At 55.7% G+C, this 20881-nt stretch overlaps 1 protein-coding gene across 4 annotated transcripts; it reads left to right on the forward strand.

Annotated features, from left to right (window-relative positions):
* The first annotated feature begins 1165 nt into the window (after window positions 1-1165).
* On the forward strand, window positions 1166-20317 carry LOC137365579 (NF-kappa-B essential modulator-like). 4 transcript variants are annotated; one of them, XM_068027963.1, is made up of 15 exons: window positions 1166-1328; window positions 4590-4832; window positions 5000-5190; window positions 8637-8771; window positions 9118-9252; window positions 9782-9843; window positions 10713-10787; window positions 11854-12007; window positions 12579-12697; window positions 17325-17477; window positions 17863-17953; window positions 18583-18723; window positions 18906-19048; window positions 19159-19223; window positions 19579-20317. In XM_068027963.1, exons 2-15 carry the CDS (start codon window positions 4742-4744, stop codon window positions 19743-19745), a joined length of 1722 nt encoding a protein of 573 aa, XP_067884064.1. In that variant the 5' UTR covers window positions 1166-1328; window positions 4590-4741; the 3' UTR covers window positions 19746-20317. The 4 variants fall into 4 exon arrangements, with proteins under 4 accessions (XP_067884064.1, XP_067884066.1, XP_067884065.1 ...); XM_068027965.1 differs by lacking the exon at window positions 9118-9252; XM_068027964.1 differs by lacking the exon at window positions 8637-8771.
* The last annotated feature ends 564 nt before the right edge of the window (window positions 20318-20881 follow it).

Here is a 20881-nt window from a genome sequence, read left to right on the forward strand (position 1 = left end):
ACAGGGGGGTCTGCGGGGAGTGTGTCAGTATTTACAGGGGGTTCCCGGGGGAGAGTGTCAGTATTTACAGGGGGTCCCGGGGGAGTGTGTCAGCATTTACAGGGGGGTCTGCGGGGAGTGTGTCAGTATTTACAGGGGGTTCCCGGGGGAGTGTGTCAGTATTTACAGGGGGGTCCCGGGGGAGTGTGTCAGTATTTACAGGGGGGTCTGCGGGGGAGTGTGTCAGTATTTACAGGGGGGTCTGCGGGGAGCGTGTCAGTATTTACAGGGGGGTCTGCGGGGGAGTGTGTCAGTATTTACAGGGGGATCTGCGGGGAGTGTGTCAGTATTTACAGGGGGGTCTGCGGGGAGCGTGTCAGTATTTACAGGGGGGTCTGCGGGGGAGTGTGTCAGTATTTACAGGGGGGTCTGCGGGGGAGTGTGTCAGTATTTACAGGGGGGTCTGCGGGGGAGTGTGTCAGTATTTACAGGGGGGTCTGCGGGGGAGTGTGTCAGTATTTACAGGGGGTCCCGGGGAGTGTGTCAGTATTTACAGGGGGGTCTGCGGGGGAGTGTGTCAGTATTTACAGGGGGTTCCCGGGGAGTGTGTCAGTATTTACAGGGGGGTCTGCGGGGAGTGTGTCAGTATTTACAGGGGGTCCCCGGGGAGTGTGTCAGTATTTACAGGGGGGTCTGCGGGGAGTGTGTCAGTATTTACAGGGGGATCTGCGGGGAGTGTGTCAGTATTTACAGGGGGGGCCCGGGGGAGTGTGTCAGTATTTACAGGGGGTCCCCGGGGGAGTGTGTCAGTATTTACAGGGGGGGCCCGGGGGAGTGTGTCAGTATTTACAGGGGTTCCCGGGAGAGTGTGTCAGTATTTACAGGGGGATCTGCGGGGAGTGTGTCAGTATTTACAGGGGGGGCCCGGGGGAGTGTGTCAGTATTTACAGGGGGTCCCCGGGGAGTGTGTCAGTATTTACAGGGGGTCTGCGGGGAGTGTGTCAGTATTTACAGGGGGGGCCCGGGGGAGTGTGTCAGTATTTACAGGGGGGGCCCGGCGGAGTGTGTCAGTATTTACAGGGGGGTTCTGCGGGGGAGTGTGTCAGTATTTAGTAGAGGTGGGTGGGTGGGCACATTCCCCTGCACCCTTTAACCGGGGTGGGGGTGGAAATGTCTTCCTGCATCGTCCTGTTGTCGGAACCAGTAACGAAAGTGAAAGTTCGGATGTGACTGCATCACTCGGTCTCTGTTTGCACCTTGGAAATCGCGACCGGGCCGCGGGCTGCCCCAAGGAGAGAAGCGGGTGAAGGACACAGAGTTGCGGGGTCGGTCAACCGAGGGAGGAGCAGGTAACCTGGGGGGGGGGGCGGTGGTGGGCGAGAGAACGGGCGCCCGGAGCTGCTGCCTCGGCCATTGAGAAATTTCCAGCCCCGGATACATTGTAGCGCGTAATTGACACAATGTGTCTGTTTCTCCCGGGCAACGTTCTATCCCTCCCGGGCAACGTTCCATTCGTTCGGCCGCGTGTTATTTGCAACATTTGACCCATTTCTTGCTCTCTCTCTCTCTGTGCCTCCTGCTCCTTCCGGATTGCCTTTTCTTTTGCTTCTGTCTCGTTTGCAGGCCTTCTCTCCCGCGCCCGTCCTTCCATTCTCTTCCCCCTTTTGTTTTGTGTTGCAAGTTTCTACTGAGTTTTAACGGGCGGGGGGGGGGGGGGGGGGGGGGTGGGGGGGAGAAGAAAGAAAAATCCCCAAAGCAAACGCCTTTCCTCAAATGGAGACTTGCTGTGTGTGTGTGTGTGGGGAGAGAGTTGCTGTGCTGGAATAGCTGTTGCAATTGCCCTTGGTCCTCTCCTGGCAGGCATTGGAAAGATTGCCAGCGATGCTGTTGACCTCCCTCACATCCAGTTGCACCCGCCATCTTAATATGCCACCCCTCCGGCTGTCTCGTCCCCCTCGCAAGTGCTGCTGTCGACACGGGGGCCTCAATGGGCCCATGTTGTCAGTATTTTAACCCTATGTGTGGGTGTGGGGCGGTGCATGGTAATATTTCCATTCCCTAATCCTGTCCAAATGCCCCTTGTTACCGATTCAGGCGAATTGGGGGCAGGAGCTGGCCACAGGGCTCCTCGGCCAGGCAATAAGATCATGGCTGGACTGATGGTAACCTGGGCTCCACAGTTCTGCTGACCCCCCGATAACCTTTCACCCCTCCCCCCGATGCTTGTTGTTGGAGCTGCACCCATCCAGCCAAGTGGAGAGTATTCCATCACACTCCTGACTTATGCCTTGTAGATGGTGGACAGGCTTTGGGGAGTCAGGAGGTGAGTTACTCGCTGCAGGATTCCCAGCCTCTGACCTGCTCTTGTAGCCACAGTATTTATATGGCTGGCCCAGTTCAGTTCCTGGTCAATGGTGACCCCCAGGATGTTGATAGTGGGGGATTCAGCGATGGTAATGTCATTGAATGTCAAGGGGAGATGGTTAGATTCTCTCTTGTTGGAGATGGTCATTGCCTGGCACTTGTGTGGCGCAAATGTTACTTGCCACTTATCAGCCCAAGCCTAAATATTGTCCAGGTCTTGCTGCATTTCTACACGGACTGCTTCAGTATCTGAGGAGTCGCGAATGGTGCTGAACATTGTGCAATCATCAGTGAACATCCCCACTTCTGATCTTATGATTGAAGGAAGGTCATTGATGAAGCAGCTGAAGATGGTTTGGCTGAGGACACTTCCCTGAGGAACTCCTGCAGTGATGTCCTGGAGCTCAGATGATTGACCTCCAACAACCACAGCCATCTTCCTTTGTGCTAGGTATGACTCCAACCAGCAGAGGGTTTTCCCCTGATTCCCATTGACTCCAGTTTTGCTAGGGCTCCTCGATGCCATACTCGGTCAAATGCTGCTTGACGTCAAGGGCAGTCACTCTCACCTCACCTCTTGAGTTCAGCTCTTTTGTCCGTGTTTGGACCAAGGCTGGAATGAGGTCAGGAGCTGAGTGGCCCTGGCGAAACCAAACTGAGCGTCACTGAGCAGGTTATTGCTAAGCAAGTGCCGCTTGATAGCACTGACGACGACACCTTCCATCACTTTACTGATGATTGAGAGTAGGCTGATGGGGTGGTAATCGGCCGGGTTGGACTTGTCCTGCTTTTTGTGTACAGGACATACCTGGGCAATTTTCCACATTGCAGGGTAGATGCCAGTGTTGTAGCTGTACTGGAACAGCTTGGCTAGGGGCACGGCAAGTTCTGGAGCACAGGTCTTCAGTACTATTGCCGGAATATTGTCAGGGCCCATAACCTTTGCAGTATCCAGTGCCTTCAGTCATTTCTTGATATCACGTGGAGTGAATCGAATTGGCTGAAGTCTGACATCTGTGATGCTGGGGACTTCAGGAGGAGGCCGAGATGGATCATCAACTCGGCACTTCTGGCTGAAGATTGTTGCAAATGCTTCAGCCTTGTCTTTTACACTGATGTGCTGGGCTCCCCCATCATTGAGGACGGGGAAATTTGTGGAGCCACCTCCTGCAGTTAGTTGTTTAATTGTCCACCACCATTCACGGCTGGATGTGGCAGGACTGCAGAGCTTAGATCTGATCCGTTGGTTATGGGATCGTTTAGCTCTGTCTATTGCATGCTGCTTACGCAGTTTGGCACGCAGGTAGTCCTGTGTTGTAGCTTCACCAGGCTGACACCTCATTTTGAGGTATGCCTGGTGCTGCTCCTGGCATGCCCCCCTGCACTCTTCATTGAAACCAGGGTTGGTCTCCTGGCTTGATGGTAATGGTAGAGTGGGGGATATGCCGGGCCATGAGGTTACAGATTGTGGTTGAGTACAATTCTGCTGCTGCTGTTGGCCCACAGCGCCTCATGGATGCCCAGTTTTGCATTGCTAGATCTGTTCGAAATCTATCCCATTTAGCACGGTGATAGTGCCACACAACACGATGGAGGGTATCCTCAATGTGAAGGCAGGACCTAGTCTCCACAAGGACTGTGCGGTGGTCACTCCTACCAATACTGTCATGGACAGAAGCATCTGCGGCAGGCAGATTGGTGAGGACGAGGTCAAGTATGTTTTTCCCTCTTGTTGGTTCCCCCACCACCTGCCGCAGACACAGTCTAGCAGATATGTCCTTTAGGACTCGGCCAGCTCGGTCAGTAGTGGTGCTACCGAGCCACCCTTGGTGACGGACAGTGAAGTCCCCCACCCAGAGCACATTCTGTGCCCTCGCCACCCTCAGTGCTTCCTCCAAGTGCTGTTCAACATGGAGGAGTACTGACTCATCAGCTGAGGGAGGGCGGTATGTGGTAATTAGCAGGAGGTTCCCTTGCCCATGTTTGACCTGATACCATGAGACCTCATGGGGTCCGGAGTCGATGTTGAGGACTCCCAGGGCAACTCCCTCCCGCCTGTATACCACTGTGCTGCCACCTCTGGTGGGTCTGTCCTGCCGGTGGGAGAGGACAGACCCGGGGATGGTGATGGCGGTGTCTGGGACATTGTCTGTAAGGTATGATTCCGTAAGTATGACTATGTAAAAGTCAACCACATTGCTGTGGGTCTTATATGTTCATTGACCATCTCCCGTTTCCTCCTTCAGGTTGGCCACTTTTTTTGCGGACCCACCCACATGTCTCGGAGTCAGGGGGCGTCACTTGCAGCGATGGTTCAGCCCAGCGGGAGCCTGAGCAACGACTCGGAGGCGACTGCGATGAGGGGTCGCTGGGCAACCGGCCGAGGGGGGCCCTCAACATGACCTGCTCCCAGGGGCCCGACCTCAACAGCCTGGGAGGCGCCCTGCAGCTCAACCGCGACCTCCAGTCGGAAAACGCCAACCTCCGAGGTAAAGTGGGGGGGGTGGTTGAAATGAACCTCGAGCGATACGTGGAGTGAGGGGAGAAGGTGGGGTCGAGGGAGGTGACAGTGACCTTTATTGAATGGCGGACCTGCCCCTTTAAAGGGTGAGGTTTTTTGTCAAGGTGTAGCTAACAGCTCTTGCTGTTCTGACAGAGGCGATTCGACAGAGTAACCAGGCCCTGAAGGAGAGATGCGAGGAGCTGCAGCAATTCCAACTGAAAAACCGGGAAGAGAAGGTATTCCTGGCCCGGAAGTTCCAGGAGGCCAGAGCCCTGGTGGAGCAGCTCAGGGCAGCGAACAGCGACCTGCAGAGACGTGCAGAGGGAGAATATGAGGAGGGAAAGGTACCTACTGTCTGCTACAGCCGACACCCTCCGCTACAGCCCCTCTAAACCCTCCAACACCTACACTCACCTCCCCCCCCCCCCCCCCGCTACACCCTCCTATCCCCTCTATCTCCATCCCTCCACCCCCTCCTACATCCTGTACCACTCGACCCGCGCCACATCCTACTGCCCCTTACACCCTCCCTCCCCCTTCCCGTCCCCTCACCTCCCCTCCCTCTTCCGTCCCCTCACCTCCCCTCCCTCTTCCCGTCCCCTCACCTCCCCTCCCTCTTCCCGTCCCCTCACCTCCCTCCCCTCCCTCTTCCCGTCCGCTCACCTCTCTCCCCCGCACCCCTCCCTCCTCTCTCTCTCTATCTCCCCCGCACCCCTCCCTCCTCTCTCTCTCCCCCGCACCCCTCCCTCCTCTCTCCCCCGCACCCCTCCCTCCTCTCTCCCCGCACCCCTCCCTCCTCTCTCTCTCTCTCCCCCGCACCCCTCCCTCCTCTCTCTCTCTCTCCCCCGCACCCTCCCTCCTCTCTCTCTCTCTCCCCCGCACCCCTCCCTCCTCTCTCTCTCTCTCCCCCGCACCCCTCCCTCCTCTCTCTCTCTCTCCCCCGCACCCCTCCCTCCTCTCTCTCTCTCTCCCCCGCACCCCTCCCTCCTCTCTCTCTCTCTCCCCCGCACCCCTCCCTCCTCTCTCTCTCTCTCTCCCCCGCACCCCTCCCTCCTCTCTCTCTCTCTCCCCCGCACCCCTCCCTCCTCTCTCTCTCTCCCCCGCACCCCTCCCTCCTCTCTCTCTCTCTCCCCCGCACCCCTCCCTCCTCTCTCTCTCTCTCCCCGCACCCCTCCCTCCTCTCTCTCTCTCTCCCCCGCACCCCTCCCTCCTCTCTCTCTCTCTCCCCGCACCCCTCCCTCCTCTCTCTCTCTCTCCCCCGCACCCCTCCCTCCTCTCTCTCTCCCCCCCCGCACCCCCTGCCTCCCTCCTCTCCCCCCCCCGCACCCCTGCCTCCCTCCTCTCCCCCCCCCGCACCCCCCCCTCCTCTCTCCCCCGCACCCCTCCCTCCCTTCTGTCTCCCCCGCACCCCTCCCACCTCTCCTCCGCACCCCTCCCACCTCTCTCCGCACCCCTCCCTCATCTCTCTCTCTCTCCCGCACCGCTCCCTCATCTCTCTCTCTCTCTCCCCCGCTTCGCTCCCTCCTCTCTCTCTCTCTCCCCTGCACCCCTCCCTTCTCTCTCTCTCTCTCTCCCCCGCATTGCTCCCTCCTCTCTCTCTCCCCCCCGCATCGCTCCCTCCTCTCTCTCTCCCCCCCGCATCGCTCCCTCCTCGCTCTCTCCCCCCCGCATCGCTCCCTCCTCTCTCTCTCTCTCCCCCGCATCGCTCCCTCCTCTCTCTCTCTCTCTCCCCCGCATCGCTCCCTCCTCTCTCTCTCCCCCCCGCATCGCTCCCTCCTCTCTCTCTCCCCCCGCATCGCTCCCTCCTCTCTCTCTCTCTCTCCCCCGCATCGCTCCCTCCTCTCTCTCTCTCTCTCCCCCGCATCGCTCCCTCCTCTCTCTCTCTCTCTCCCCCGCATCGCTCCCTCCTCTCTCTCTCTCTCCCCCGCATCGCTCCCTCCTCTCTCTCTCTCTCCCCCGCATCGCTCCCTCCTCTCTCTCTCTCTCTCTCTCTCCCCCGCATCGCTCCCTCCTCTCTCTCTCTCCCCCGCATCGCTCCCTCCTCTCTCTATCTCCCCCGCATCGCTCCCTCCTCTCTCTATCTCCCCCGCACCCCTCCCTCCTCTCTATCTCCCCCGCACCCCTCCCTCCTCTCTATCTCCCCCGCACCCCTCCCTCCTCTCTATCTCCCCGCACCCCTCCCTCCTCTCTATCTCCCCCGCACCCCTCCCTCCTCTCTATCTCCCCCGCACCCCTCCCTCCTCTCTATCTCCCCCGCACCCCTCCTCCTCTCTATCTCCCCCGCACCCCTCCCTCCTCTCTCTCTCTCTCTCCCCCGCATCGCTCCCTCCTCTCTCTCTCTCTCCCCCGCACCCCTCCCTCCTCTCTCTCTCTCTCTCTCTCTCCCCCCCGCACCCCCTCCCTCCTCTCTCTCTCTCTCTCCCCCGCACCCCTCCCTCCTCTCTCTCTCTCTCCCCCGCACCCCTCCCTCCTCTCTCTCTCTCTCTCTCCCCCGCACCCCTCCCTCCTCTCTCTCTCTCCCTCCCCCGCACCCCTCCCTCCTCTCCCTCCCCCGCACCCCTCCCTCCCCCGCACCCCTCCCTCCTCTCTCTCCCCCGCACCCCTCCCTCCCCCGCACCCCTCCCTCCCCCGCACCCCTCCCTCCTCTCCCTCCCCCGCACCCCTCCCTCCTCTCTCTCCCCCGCACCCCTCCCTCCTCTCTCTCCCCCGCACCCCTCCCTCCTCTCTCTCTCTCTCTCTCTCCCCCGCACCCCTCCCTCCTCTCTCTCTCTCTCTCTCTCTCTCCCCCGCACCCCTCCCTCCTCTCTCTCTCTCTCTCTCTCTCCCCGGCACCCCTCCCTCCTCTCTCTCTCTCTCTCTCTCCCCCGCACCCCTCCCTCCTCTCTCTCTCTCTCTCTCTCCCCCGCACCCCTCCCTCCTCTCTCTCTCCCCCGCACCCCTCCCTCCTCTCTCTCTCTCTCTCTCTCTCCCCCGCACCCCTCCCTCCTCTCTCTCTCTCTCTCTCCCTCTCCCCCGCACCCCTCCCTCCTCTCTCTCTCTCTCTCTCCCCCGCACCCCTCCTCCCCTCCTCTCTCTCTCTCTCTCCCCCGCACCCCTCCTCCCTCCTCTCTCTCTCTCCCCCGCACCCCTCCTCCCTCCTCTCTCTCTCTCTCTCTCCCCCGCACCCCTCCCTCCCCCGCACCCCTCCCTCCTCTCCCTCCCCCGCACCCCTCCCTCCCCCGCACCCCTCCCTCCTCTCCCTCCCCCGCACCCCTCCCTCCTCTCCCTCCCCCGCACCCCTCCCTCCTCTCCCTCCCCCGCACCCCTCCCTCCTCTCCCTCCCCCGCACCCCTCCCTCCTCTCCCTCCCCCGCACCCCTCCCTCCTCTCTCTCCCCGCACCCCTCCCTCCTCTCTCTCCCCCGCACCCCTCCCTCCTCTCTCTCCCCCGCACCCCCTCCCTCCTCTCTCTCCCCCGCACCCCTCCCTCCTCTCTCTCCCCCGCACCCCTCCCTCCTCTCTCTCCCCCGCACCCCTCCCTCCTCTCTCTCCCCCCGCACCCCTCCCTCCCTCCTCTCTCTCTCCATGCCCCCACCTCTGCACATCCTGCCTCCGTGGCTCGCTAGTTTGCTCACTCGGTCTTGCCATCTTGTCTCTCTCTCTCGGAGTTTGACCACTCTTGCTTAACTCAGTGCTTGTGCCCGGGTCGAGTTCTATTAACTCTCCCCCTAACCCTGCCCCCTCCTCAAGGCCTGGGTCCCCGGGGTCTCCACCCCACCCCGGTTTCTGACTGGTTGCTTTGTGCCTGTGCAGGCGGCCGGGCTGCAGGTTGGCAGTGCCAGGAGCTCCCTTGCCTCCTACACCACCATCAGTCAGAGCATGTTCGCCAATGTGGTCGGCCAGGGCCTGGAGGAGGGGCCATCGGATCAAGTGACGGGTGGAGCCCAGGTGAGCTGGCGTATGGAGCGGGGGCAGGGTGGAAGGTCTGAGATGTGGGTGAGATTTGACCCGGCCACATCATTTCCCCGGAAACTCCACGGGGTGGGGGGGGAGGGGGGGGGCGCCACAGCGGCCACCATTGCTCCCTCTAGTGGCCAGGGTTGCGAACTGCATCGCCAGCCCAGACAACCTGGATGAGATAGGGCACTCGGTGAGTGGCACACCCTGCCCCCTCTTCCTTCTCTCCCTGTATCTTTCCACTTCCTCTTTTTCATTATTAAACTGAACAAAGGTGTGTTTCCCCGCCTGCTCCCTCTCACCGGCACTCAGTCTCGCTCCGTGTTGTTCGCTTCAGATCGAGGGTAATGAGTTCCTGCTGCTGCTGAGGGCTCGGAAGGAGGAGCTGGAGGAAGTCCTGAAGACGTTGCGGGCGGAGAACCAGGAATTGCGGCGCAAGCTGGCGGTGGCGGGGTCCCTCGTTGTTATACAGGTGGGCGGCCGACTTCTGGAGAGAGGAGATGCCCAGTGCCTCACACCCCCTGCCATCCCCTCGATGACCCCTCCATCGGCCCTCGCAGGTTCTGTCCAGGGAGCGATGGCACAGTATATTGTCACATAAACCCGTTGTCTTGAAGTGTAGATATTATAGCACGTCAGGGAGCCAATCCAGCACCTGGACTCTCGCACTACTCCCGACAGCGCGGCGCTCCCTCGGCACTGACCCTCCGACAGCGCGGCGCTCCCTCGGCACTGACCCTCCGACAGCGCGGCTACCTTCGGACTCTGAGGGCGGGAGTGACCCCACGGAGGCACGGCCAACACACTTACTCCAGTGAGAGCTGAAGGAAGAGAAAGAAAAGGGAAAGTTGGGGGTGGGGGGTGGGATTTTGACTTGTTGATTTGGGGGAGGAGAGGTAATGCCTGACACAGTGTCTCTGCGACTGTTGTCCGCACCGAGCCCTGCTTGTGTCCAAGGAGACCCCCGCCCCCCTCCGTCACTAACACACCCTGTCTTTCAGGAGAGGAACGAGGAGCAGGGACCAGAGACACAGCAGCAAGCAGCAGTGGCATCCCCAGTCAGGTACATATCCTCAAAGGCTACCGGCCTGTGTCCCTATCCGCCTGTTACTCTCTTCTTGTGTGTCTGTCTCTCTTTATCTTTCTCCAACTCTTGTCTCTCTCTTCCTCCCTCTCTTCCTGTCTGCTCTATCTCTATCATCTGTTCTAGCACGCTCCCTCTCTCTCCTCTCACTCTATCTCTGTCTCACTCTGCATTTCTCTCACTTTGTCTTTCTTTTCCTCTCGCTCTGTCTCTCCCTTTCTGTCACTTCCTCTCGGTCACTCTCTGCCTCTCTCTCTCACTCTCTGTCTTTATCTCTGTCTCTCTGGCGTCACAGTTATTTTGGGAAAATGTACGTTTTCACTGATCCAATGCGTAACATTCTATGCTCCCACTGCCGCCCTGAAACAGATCTGAGTGGATCGAGGAGTTCCGATTTTCAACTAGGCCAGGGTCTGTTAATTGCACATCATTTGTGTTGAGCATTAACTGAGGATTCACTCGTGCTCCTACAAATAGGAACAGACTGAAAACTGTGGTGGTCGGGTTAGGAGTACATGTTTGTAATGTGTACCTCTGTAGATAATTAAAAGTGCGTGCCCTTGATAACAGAGTGTCTTGCCCGGCCATTTCAGAGGGCAGTTAAGAGACAACCACATTGCTGTGGATCTGGAGTCACATGGAGGCCAGACCAGGTGAGGACGGCAGATTTCCTTCCCTGAAAGACATGAGTGAACCAGATTGGCTCTTTTTTTTTTTAAATTCCAGATTTATTGAATTTAAATTCAATGGGATTTTAAACCCATGTCTCTGGGGCATTAGTCGGGGAATCTCGATCGCGAGTCCAATAAAGTAACTCATTGCCGTCTGCTTCACCCTCCCGCCCACAGCTCAAGTCCGGCCAATACAGCTGTCGAGATCAAACTGGAGGACGGGATGAGCAAACTGAAGATTGCGGAGAGCGAGTGAGTTTGAGATCGGTGGGGGGGGGGGGCGGGGGGTTGGTGGGCGGGGGGTTGGTGGGATATTCAGCTACAGGGGGCTTCGCATCCGAGCCCAGATCCTGCCCTCACCCGACAACCGAAGCTCCCCAACTCGTGATTTCCTGTTGTGATGAGGAAGCTGGGCTGATTATCTTTTTCCTAAACCCCTCCACCTGACCACCCCCCCCCCCCACTTTTCAACAATGTGCACAGCAAGATCCCAAAAACAGCCAATGAGTTGCATGACCGACTATAATGTATTTTCCAGTTTGAGGTTGGTCGAGGGATACATATCGGCTTCAGGACACCAGGGAGAGCGCCCCACTTCCGCTCCCCCCCCACCCCCCACAGGCTCCAATAGCGTCCGTGGGATCTTTTACATCCACCTGAGAGGGCAGACCGGGGCCTCGGGTTTGACGTCTCATCCTGAAAGACGGCAACTCCGACAGTGCAGCACTCCCTCAGTACCGCCCCTCTGACAGTGTGGCGCACCCTCATTGGGAGTGTCGGCCTGGATTATGAAGGAAGGTTTGTACAGTTGGGCCGAATGGCCTGTTTCAGTGCTGGGAAGCTCTATAATTACTGGCTGACGAGTCAGAATTGAATCATTTGGCGACGTAGGGAGACTGGGAGAAGCTGGGATTGTTCTCCTTCGAGCAGAGAAGGTTAAGGGGAGATTTAATCGGGGCGTTCAGAATCAGGAAGGGTTTCGATGCAATAAATCAGGAGAAACTGTTTCCAGTGGCGGGAGGGCCGGTAACCAGAGGGACACAGATTTACGATAATCGGGAAAAGAACCAGAGGGGGAAGACGATTCCCGTCGCTCCATCCATTGGCTGCCGTGCCTTCAGCTGCCTGGGGCCCTAAGCTCTGGAATTCCCACCCTAACCCTCCCGCCTCTCCCTCTCCTCCTTAAAACCGACCTCTTTGACCGAGCTTTCGGTCGCCCGTCCCTGATGTGGCTCGGGGTCAGAAGTTGTGACTATTTGCGAGCGCCTTGTGCCGTTATAGTTGCTGGATAAATGTGAGTTGTTTATTCTGCCTGTAGGAAATCGGACCTGCAGCACAAACTGACTTTGGTGCAGACGCGAATCGCGCAGTTCGAGCAGTCGCAGGAGAGGCTCAGACGGCAGGAGGCAGAGCTGCAAGAACAGAAAGTGGCCAGCGAGCAAAAGCTGCAAGGCCTCAGCAAGCAGCTCGAGGTGAGGCAAGTGGCCCGGGCCCCGGGGGCTTCGGGAGGAGGTAGCACAGGAGGAGGAGAGTACTACACCGAGTCCCGTTTCCCCAGGGCCTTTCACCGCTTCCAGACGTCCCAAAGCGCCTGCTGTAGCAAACGTGGCAGCCAATTATCACACAGCAAGATCCCATAAACAACAGGGTAACAAATGCCACATCATCCGCTTTGGTGATGTCGGTTGAGGGATAAATATCGGTCCCAGGACACCGTGGAGAACTCCTCCTGCTCTTCCAATAGTGGCCATGGGATCCTTTACATCCACCTGAGGGGGCAGGCGGGGGCCTCGGGTTTAACGTCTCATCTTGAAAGAGGCAGCTCCGACAGTGCGGCACTCCTTCAGTACTGACCCTCCGACAGCGTGGTGCTCCCTCAGTACAGAGAGGAGTGTGGGATACATCAGAGTGTTACAGTGATGGGTGTGGGATATAACAGAGTGTTACAGTGAGGGGTGTGGGATATATCAGAGTGTTACAGTGAAGGTTGTGGGGTATATCTGTTGAATATTATCGATTGATAGAAGTTGTACTGTCTTGCAGCAAATGACTGAGGACCAGGCCTCTCTCAAGGCACAGGTGACGTCTCTCCTGGCCGAATTGCAGGACAGCCAGAACAGTCTGGAGGTGAAGACCCAGCAGTGCTCGGAGATCGAGCAGAAGTGAGTGTGGCACCACGTTTAGATTGAGTGTCTGCGCCTGTCCAGGGCGGCACGGGTAATCCATTGGGGAGAATCGGAACAATGGGGGGAGGGGTGACAGCTAATCCCTCTTCCCAACTCTCGCCATGGTAAGACGAAGACAGTCCAACTCCCCATCTTTGACATGGCCAGCACCCACCGGACGGTGCGTGCTTGAACAGGATGATCGACCATGGGGTGAATCGCAGTGGATTTCGGTCCCGCTCTTCCCCTGGACGTTCGCTGGCCCTTCACGCCGGTCGTTGCTCATTGAGCAACAGTTGCATTCATATAGCGCCATTAACGCAGTAACAAGTCCCCAGGTGCTTCATAGACCAGACAGAACTTGACCCCAAGCTGCATAAGGAGATCGTCGGGGATAGGCAACTGAAAGCTTAGTCAAAGAGGTCGGTTTTCACAGAATAATACAGTGCAGAAGAGGCCCTTCAGCCCATCGAGTCTGCACCGATGCATTAAAACACCTGACCTGTCTACCTAATCCCATTTGCCAGCACTTGGCCCATAGCCTTGAATGTTATGACGTGCCAAGTGCTCATCCAGGTACTTTGTAAAAGGATGTGAGGCAACCCGCCTCTACCACCCTCCCAGGCAGTGCATTCCAGACCGTCACCACCCTCTGGGTAAAAAAGTTCTTCCTCAAATTCCCCCTTAAACCTCCCGCCCCTCACCTTAAACTTGTGACCCCTCGTAACTGACCCTTCAACTAAGGGGAACAGCTGCTCCCTATCCAGCCTGTCCATGACCCTCATAATCTTGTACACCTCGATCAGGTCACCCCTCAGTCTTCCCTGCTCCAGCGAAAACAATCAATGTTCCATCCCAGGCAACATCCTGGTGAATCGCCTCTGCACCCCCTCCAGTGCAATCACATCCTTCCTATAATGTGGCGACCAGAATTGCACACAGTACTCCAGCTGTGGCCTTACCAAAGTTCTGTACAACTCCAACATGACCTCCCTGCTTTTGTAATCTATGCCTCGATTGATAAAGGCAAGTGTCCCATATGCCTTTTTCACCACCCTATTAACCTGCCCTTCTGCCTTCAGAGATCTATGGACAAACACGCCAAGGTCCCTTTGTTCCTCGGAACTTCCCAGTGTCAGGCCATTCATTGAATACTTCCGTGTCACATTACTCCTTCCAAAGTGTATCACCTCACACTTTTCAGGGTTAAATTCCATCTGCCACTTTTCTGCCCATTTGACCATCCCGTCTATATCTTCCTGTAACCCAAGACACTCAACCTCACTGTTAACCAATCGGCCAATCTTTGTGTCATCTGCGAACTTACTGATCCTACTCCCCACATTGTCATTTATATAAACGACATAGATGACTAACAATAGGGGACCCAGCACAGATCCCTGTGGTACGCCACTGGACACTGGCATCCAGTCACTAAAACAGCCGTCTGTCATCGCTCTGTCTCCGACAGCTAAGCCAATTTTGAATCCATCTTATCAAGTTACCCTGTATCGCATGTGCATTTGCTTTCTTGATAAGTCAGTCTCCCATGTGGGACCTTGTCAAAGGCTTTGCTGAAATCCATGTAAACTACATCAACTGCACTCCCCTCATCTACACACCTGGTCACATGCTCAAAAAATTCAGTAAAATTTGTTAGGCATGACCTCCCTCTGACAAAGCCATGCTGACTATTCCTAATCAAATTTTACCTCTCCAAGTGGAGATAGATTCTCTCCTTCAGAATTTTCTCCAAGTTTCCCTACCACTGACGTGACGTGAGGTCAGTAGTTCCCTGGCTTATCTCTACAACCTTTCTTAAATAGTAGGACCACATTAGCTGTTCTCCAGTCCTCTGGCACCTCCCCCGTAGCCAGAGAGGAATTAAAAATTAGGGTCAGAGCCCGTGCAATCTCCACCTTCGCCTCCCACAGCATCCTGGGACACAAATCGTCCAGACCTGGAGATTTGTCCACTTTTAAGCCTTCCAAAACCTCCAATACCTTGTCACTCCCTATGACAATTTGCTCAAGAACCTCACAGTCTCTCTCTCTCTCCAAGTTCCATATCTACATCCTCTTTCTCTTGGGTGAAGACAGATGTGAAGTATTCGTTCAACACCGTACCGATGTCCTCTGGCTCCATCCACAAATTTCCCCCTTGGTCCCTAATGGGTCCTACTCTTTCCCTGGTTATCTTCTTCCCATTGATATACTTATAGAATATCTTGGGATTTTCCCTAATTTTACCAGCCAGAGCTTTCTCCTATCCCCTCTTTGCTCTCTTAAGCTCCACCCTACACTTTCTGTATTCCACTAATGCTTCCATTGATTTGCTCTCCTTGTATTTGCTAAAAGCCTCTCTTTTCCTTCTCATCGTACCCTGAATGTTTCTGGTCATCCATGGTTCTCTGGGCTTGTTGCTCCAACCTATTACCCTAGAGGGAACATGTTGGGCCTGTACCCTCCCCATATCCTTTTTGAATGCCCCCCACTGCTCTTCTGTAGATTTCCCGACAAGTAACTCTTTCCAGTCTACCATGGCAAGATCCTGCTCATTTTACTAAAATTCGCTCTCCCGCAATCCAAAACCTTTTTTTGCAACTTGTCTATTTCTTTCTCCAGAACAAGCTTAAATTGTACCATGTTGCGGTCGCTATCACCAAAATGCTCCCCCACCAACACATCAACCACCTGTCCGGCTTCATTCCCCAGAATTAGGTCCAGCACTGCACCCTCCCTTGTTGGATCCTCTACATATTGAGCTAAAAAGTTCTCCTGTATACATTTTAAGAACTCCACTCCATCTAAGCCCTTAACACGATGACTATCCCAATGAATGTTGGGAAAGTTGAAATCACCTAATATAATTACCCTATTATTTTTACACACCTCTGCAAATTGTGCACATATTTGCTCCTCAATTTCCCGCTGACTATCTGGGGGTCTATAATAAACACCTAGCAATGTGGCTGTCCCTTTTATATTCCTAAACTCTACCCATAAAGCTTCATTTGATGCCCCCTCCAAGATATCATCTCTCCTTACTGCAGTAACTGGGTCCTTAACTAATATTGCAATGCCCCCTCCTCTGTCTCGCCTGAAGATTCTATATCCCGGGATATTGAGCTGCCAATCCTGCCCCTCCCTCAACCATGTCTCCGTGATGGCTACTATATCACAATTCCACGTGTCAATCCTTGCCCTTAACTCATCTGTTTTACCTGTAATACTCCTGGCATTAAAGTAGAGGCCTTCCATCCTGGTCTTACTCTTCTGAAACTCCCTTGAAGCTTACTTCCGCTGTATTCCCTCTGACTTGTTTGCTTTCCTGTGTTTAGTTGTGTCCCTATTCTGCTAGGAGTCTGCATCCCCTCCCCCTGCCAAATTAGTTTAAACTCCTCCCAACAACACTAGCAAACCATCCAGCAAGGATGTTAGTCCCCCTCTGGTTCAGATGTAGACCATCCCGCTTGTACAGGTCCCACCTTCCCCAGAAACGGTCCCAGTGGTCCAGGAATCTAAAACCCTCCCTCCTGAACTCCCTGAATTCTTGATGCAAGACCTCATCCCTCTTTCTACTTATGTCATTGGTACCAACATGTACCATGACCTCTGCCTTATCACCCTCCCCCTTCAGTATGCCCTGCAGCCGTTCAGTGACATCCCGGACCCTGGCACCAGGGAGGCAACACACCATCCTGGAGTCATGTTGATGGCCACAGTAGCGCCTATCTGTTCCCCTAACTATAGAATCCCCTATTACTATTACTCTTCCTCTCTTTCCCCCTTCCTGTACAGACAGACTGCTTGTGGTGCCAGAAGCCTGGCTCTGTCCGCACTCCCTGGAGGAACCAGCCTCATCAGCCTCCAAACTGGAATACCGATTTGCAAGCGGGACCCCAGGGGACTCCTAAACTACCTGCCTGAATCTCTTGGACTGCCTGGTGGTCATCCATTCCCTTCCTTCAAGTCCCTTCAGCTGCGGTGTGACCACCTCTCTATACGTGCTATCCACAATGCTCTCAGACTCACGGATGCTCCACTGTGTTTCCAGCCGCCGTTCCAGCTCTGAAACCCCGAGCTTCCAGGAGCTGCAGCTGGACACACTTCCTGCGCACGTGCTGGTCCCGGGGACTGGAAATGATCCCGGATTCCCACATGCAGCAAGAGGAGCAAACCACAGCTTCAAGCTCTCCTGCCATGACTAAACCCTTTAAATTTAAAACTTTAGAAGATAATAATTTAATAAAAACTAAGTCTTGCTAAAACAATGACTTACAATTCAATCCACTTTGAAAAATACCCACCAGGACTTACTCACCAGTTCAGCTGTGCTCTTTGGAAACTCTCAGCTCCCCTCACTCTGAGGACAGGTAGGAAATTAAAGGAGCTCCTCGCTCCCTCCTCACCGAACTTCCTCAGTCACCAAACTTCCACTTTAACACTCTAATGCAACCCAAGTCAGCACTCCAGTGCAAACAACTGGGATTTATGGGATGCTTGCCACCCTGCAGGGGTTAAACGCTGTCTGCAGGACACCGAAGCTTTGCGGCCACTCTCTCTCACCACCCTCTCCTCCACTGTTCCCCCACCCCCTTCCTTGGATTTCCGCCCGCGTGCAGGTGCCGGAGGACGGAGGAGAAACTGCGGGTGTTGGAGCAGGAGATGGAACTGCAGAAGAAGCAGTCCAGTGTGACTGTCGATCAGCTGCGAATCGCGGTGCACAGCTACGAGTCCGCACTCAAAACCGAACGGCAGAACGCATCCGAAGACAAGTGAGTATCGTCGGATTCCTGAAGGGATTAAACCTTCCCCCCCCCCACCCCCGATTAGATTCCAGTCTGTAACTCACTCCCGGGTATCTGTTATTCTATATATAAACCCCCTGAACCCCTCGATTAGATTCCAGTCTGTAACTCACTCCCGGGTATCTGTTATTCTATATATAAACCCCCCAAACCCCTCAATTAGATTCCAGCCTGTAACTCACTCCCGGGTATCTGTTATTCTATATATAAACCCCCCAAACCCCTCGATTAGATTCCAGTCTGTAACTCACTTCAGAATAGCTGTGACTCTGGGTGATATTCTGTACGTGCTGCCCCGGGGAGCGTTCAGGCCTACGAGACTAGATTACCGTGTCATCTCTCTGATCGACAGACGGAAGCTTGCACAGCTACAGGCCGCCTACCATCAGCTATTCATGGATTACGACGTCATGGCAAACAACGTGGATGGCAAGAACAACAAAGTAAGTCCGAGTTCTGCTCCCCCGCCGACATAGAAACGATCACCGTGTAGCCGGAGGCGGTGGGCGCACAGCAAGATCCCAGAAACACGGCCAGTTTCCGGCGGAGTGGGGGTTGGTGTTAGATCAAGGGAGCAATTCTAGCCCCTGGTCATCACTCCTTACTCACCTTCTGCCTGTGGTTGTAGGTAGACTGGGCCCCCTACCACAGGGCGGATCTATTAGTCATGAAAGGGGGTGCAGTGTGGATTCACCTGAATGATACCCGGAGGTGGGGAGGGCTAAATTCCGAGGACAGCACCTTAAAATTCGCGCCAGGGGTGATTTCAGGAAGCACGTGTTCGCACAAAGGGGGAGTGGAAATCTGTAACTCTTGTGCCCCAGAAAAGCTGTCAAGGCCACCGGGGAGGGCAGAGTGTAGGGGGTGGTTGGTGGGTAATCAGTTGAAAATTTCAACACTGAGATGGAGAGATTTTTTTGTTCGGTAAAGGGGTCAAGGGTTACGGGACCGAGGCGGGTGAATGGGCCTCCTCCTGTTCCTAACGCTCGGCGTAACGGTTTGTCCGGCTACCCCCTCCAAACCCACCCAAAAGGCGATGCTCACCATGCGCGTGGGATTGTTCCTGCTCCAGATTCAGGTGGACGAAGTCATGCAGCAGCTGAGGGAGGCGGAGGACGCCCTGGTGATGAAGCAGGAGCTGATTGACAAGCTGAAGGAGGACGCGGAGAGGATGAAGACCGAGCTGGAGACCATTCCGGTCCTCAACGCCCAGGTACGCAGTGGCGGAGGGCGGTGGCGCGAGGCGAGGGGGGGTATGCTTGGCGTGGTGAGTTGAGGGGGTTTGGGGGAGAAAGAGGTGTGCAGGGCTTGTTGTGTGGGGGCGGGGAGGAGAGAGAGCAGGCGCGCCTCGTTCCTCTCTCTCTTTCTCTGAACACGATGTCTTTGTGTCGGCAGGCGGAGGTTTTCAAGGCCGATTTCCTCGCTGAGCGTTCAGCGCGCGAGAAGTTGCACGAACAGAAGGAACTCCAGCAGGAACGGCTGCTGGTACTGCAGGCGGAGTACAATAAGCTGCGCGCAGATCAGGAGGACGCCGCACGGTAGGTCTGCCAAGTACCTGCCGAGGTCAAACCTGCCCTCCGCGCACGCTCGTGACCCACTGGTGTTTCCCTTCCGTTTAAGAACCCTCTCTTCTTTGCCCCTTTCTCAGGGCACATATCGAAGAAATGCAGAGGCGGCACAACGACAGCCTCCGCGCACCGATGTCCAGCCCAGGTGAGTGCTCCGGATACATCCTGACCTGTTCTGCAGGGGCCGGGGAGTGCGCGGGGTGGGGGAGAAACTGCTCGGGCAGACCAAGGAGGCCTCTGGAAGAGTGTTGGGCAGAGGGTCGGGTGGGGGAGGGGGTGGTGGGGAATGTTCTGCCTGGTGTCCTGGGTCCAATATCTATCCTTCAACCGCTGATCCGGAGTCATCATGTCCCTGTTCGTGGGATCTTGCCATGTGCAAATCAGCTGCCGCGTTTTCTACAGCCAAGAAAAAAAAAAAGTCCTTCGTTGGCTCGGAGGCGCTTTGGGATGTCCCGAATTGCAGAGGGGCTGTTTGTTCACTTTTTCCTCCCCTTCCACAGGCAATTATGTCCAGAGTGGAAACACGATCCCGTTCAACGCTCCCGCTGAGCCGTCGTCCCGCCGCAGCATCCCGGATGAGCAGCCAGACTTCCGCTGCCCCAAGTGCCAGTACCTGGCGCCCGACATGGACACGCTGCAGATTCACGTCATGGACTGTATCCAGTGACGGGCTGAGGGGGCCGCCCCCCCCCCCCACCCCACCCACCCACCGTTCCTCGGCACAGAGAGCGAGCGAGCGAGCTGGCTGAAGAGTTTGATTCCTTCGAAGAAAAAAAATGCTTCCTCATCAAAACTGACAGGACCGAGGCACGCTTTGAGATCGAAGACGCACCGTTATGCCAACAACGCTGTCGCGAGTGGGCCAGCTGGAGAACGCATGGAGGGCTGAATCTTTTATCGAGCAAGCCAGTCGCTTTCTTCCGTCCTCTGGGTTTCTCACTGCGGACACAAACATCTCACTTTTGCGATTTCTGCTCTGCATTTTCCCTTGCCCCACTGACTGCGTCAACTTGCGGTGGGGCTTCAGTCAGGTCTTTACTGGAAAGCACTGTGAAACCCAGGGGCCCCTTGTCCACACACCAACTCATACCATTGCAACAGCCCCTGCTGAGAGTAATTAGTGTTCAACTGCAGACTTAATCTCAATCAGCTCTGTAATGTCTCACTGAAAACAGCAACTGAACGAATGAATGTTTAATATCTCACAAATATTCTTCTAATAAATTGATCGGAAATATTCCTGTGCTTGTACATTGGGGTGATATCTGTACACTGACTGGTGTCTTAGTCCCTCTCTCTCAGGGTGATATCTGTACACTGACTGGTGTCTCTCAGTCCCTCTCTCTCAGGGTGATATCTGCACAGTGACTGGTGTCTTAGTCCCTCTCTCTCAGGGTGATATCTGTACACTGACTGGTGTCTCAGTCCCTCTCTCTCAGGGTGATATCTGTACACTGACTGGTGTCTCTCAGTCCCTCTCTCTCAGGGTGATATCTGTACACTGACTGGTCTCTCAGTCCCCTCTCTCTCAGGGTGATATCTGTACACTGACTGGTGTCTTAGTCACTGTCAGGGTGATATCTGTACACTGACTGGTGTCTCTCAGTCCCTCTCTCTCAGGGAGATAACTGTACACTGACTGGTGTCTTAGTCCCTCTCTCTCAGGGTGATATCTGTACACTGACTGGTGTCTCTCAGTCCCCTCTCTCTCAGGGTGATATCTGTACACTGACTGGTGTCTTAGACCCTCTTTCTCAGGGTGATAACTGTACACTGACTGGTGTCTCTCAGTCCCTCTCTCTC

The sequence above is a fragment of the Heterodontus francisci genome, unplaced genomic scaffold (assembly GCF_036365525.1).
Source record: "Heterodontus francisci isolate sHetFra1 unplaced genomic scaffold, sHetFra1.hap1 HAP1_SCAFFOLD_1164, whole genome shotgun sequence".
NCBI classification, from domain to species: Eukaryota; Metazoa; Chordata; class Chondrichthyes; order Heterodontiformes; family Heterodontidae; genus Heterodontus; species Heterodontus francisci.

What these genes read in the sequence shown, in the direction of transcription:
- LOC137365579 (XM_068027963.1), top strand. Translation starts at nt 4,742, where the DNA reads ATGACCTGCTCCCAGGGGCCCGACCTCAACAGCCTGGGAGGCGCCCTG. An exon ending in TGCTCGGAGATCGAGCAGAA is followed by an intron (nt 12,698 to 17,324) that starts GTGAGTGTGGCA and finishes GCCCGCGTGCAG; the next exon opens with GTGCCGGAGGACGGAGGAGA. An exon ending in TTCCGGTCCTCAACGCCCAG is followed by an intron (nt 18,724 to 18,905) that starts GTACGCAGTGGC and finishes TTGTGTCGGCAG; the next exon opens with GCGGAGGTTTTCAAGGCCGA.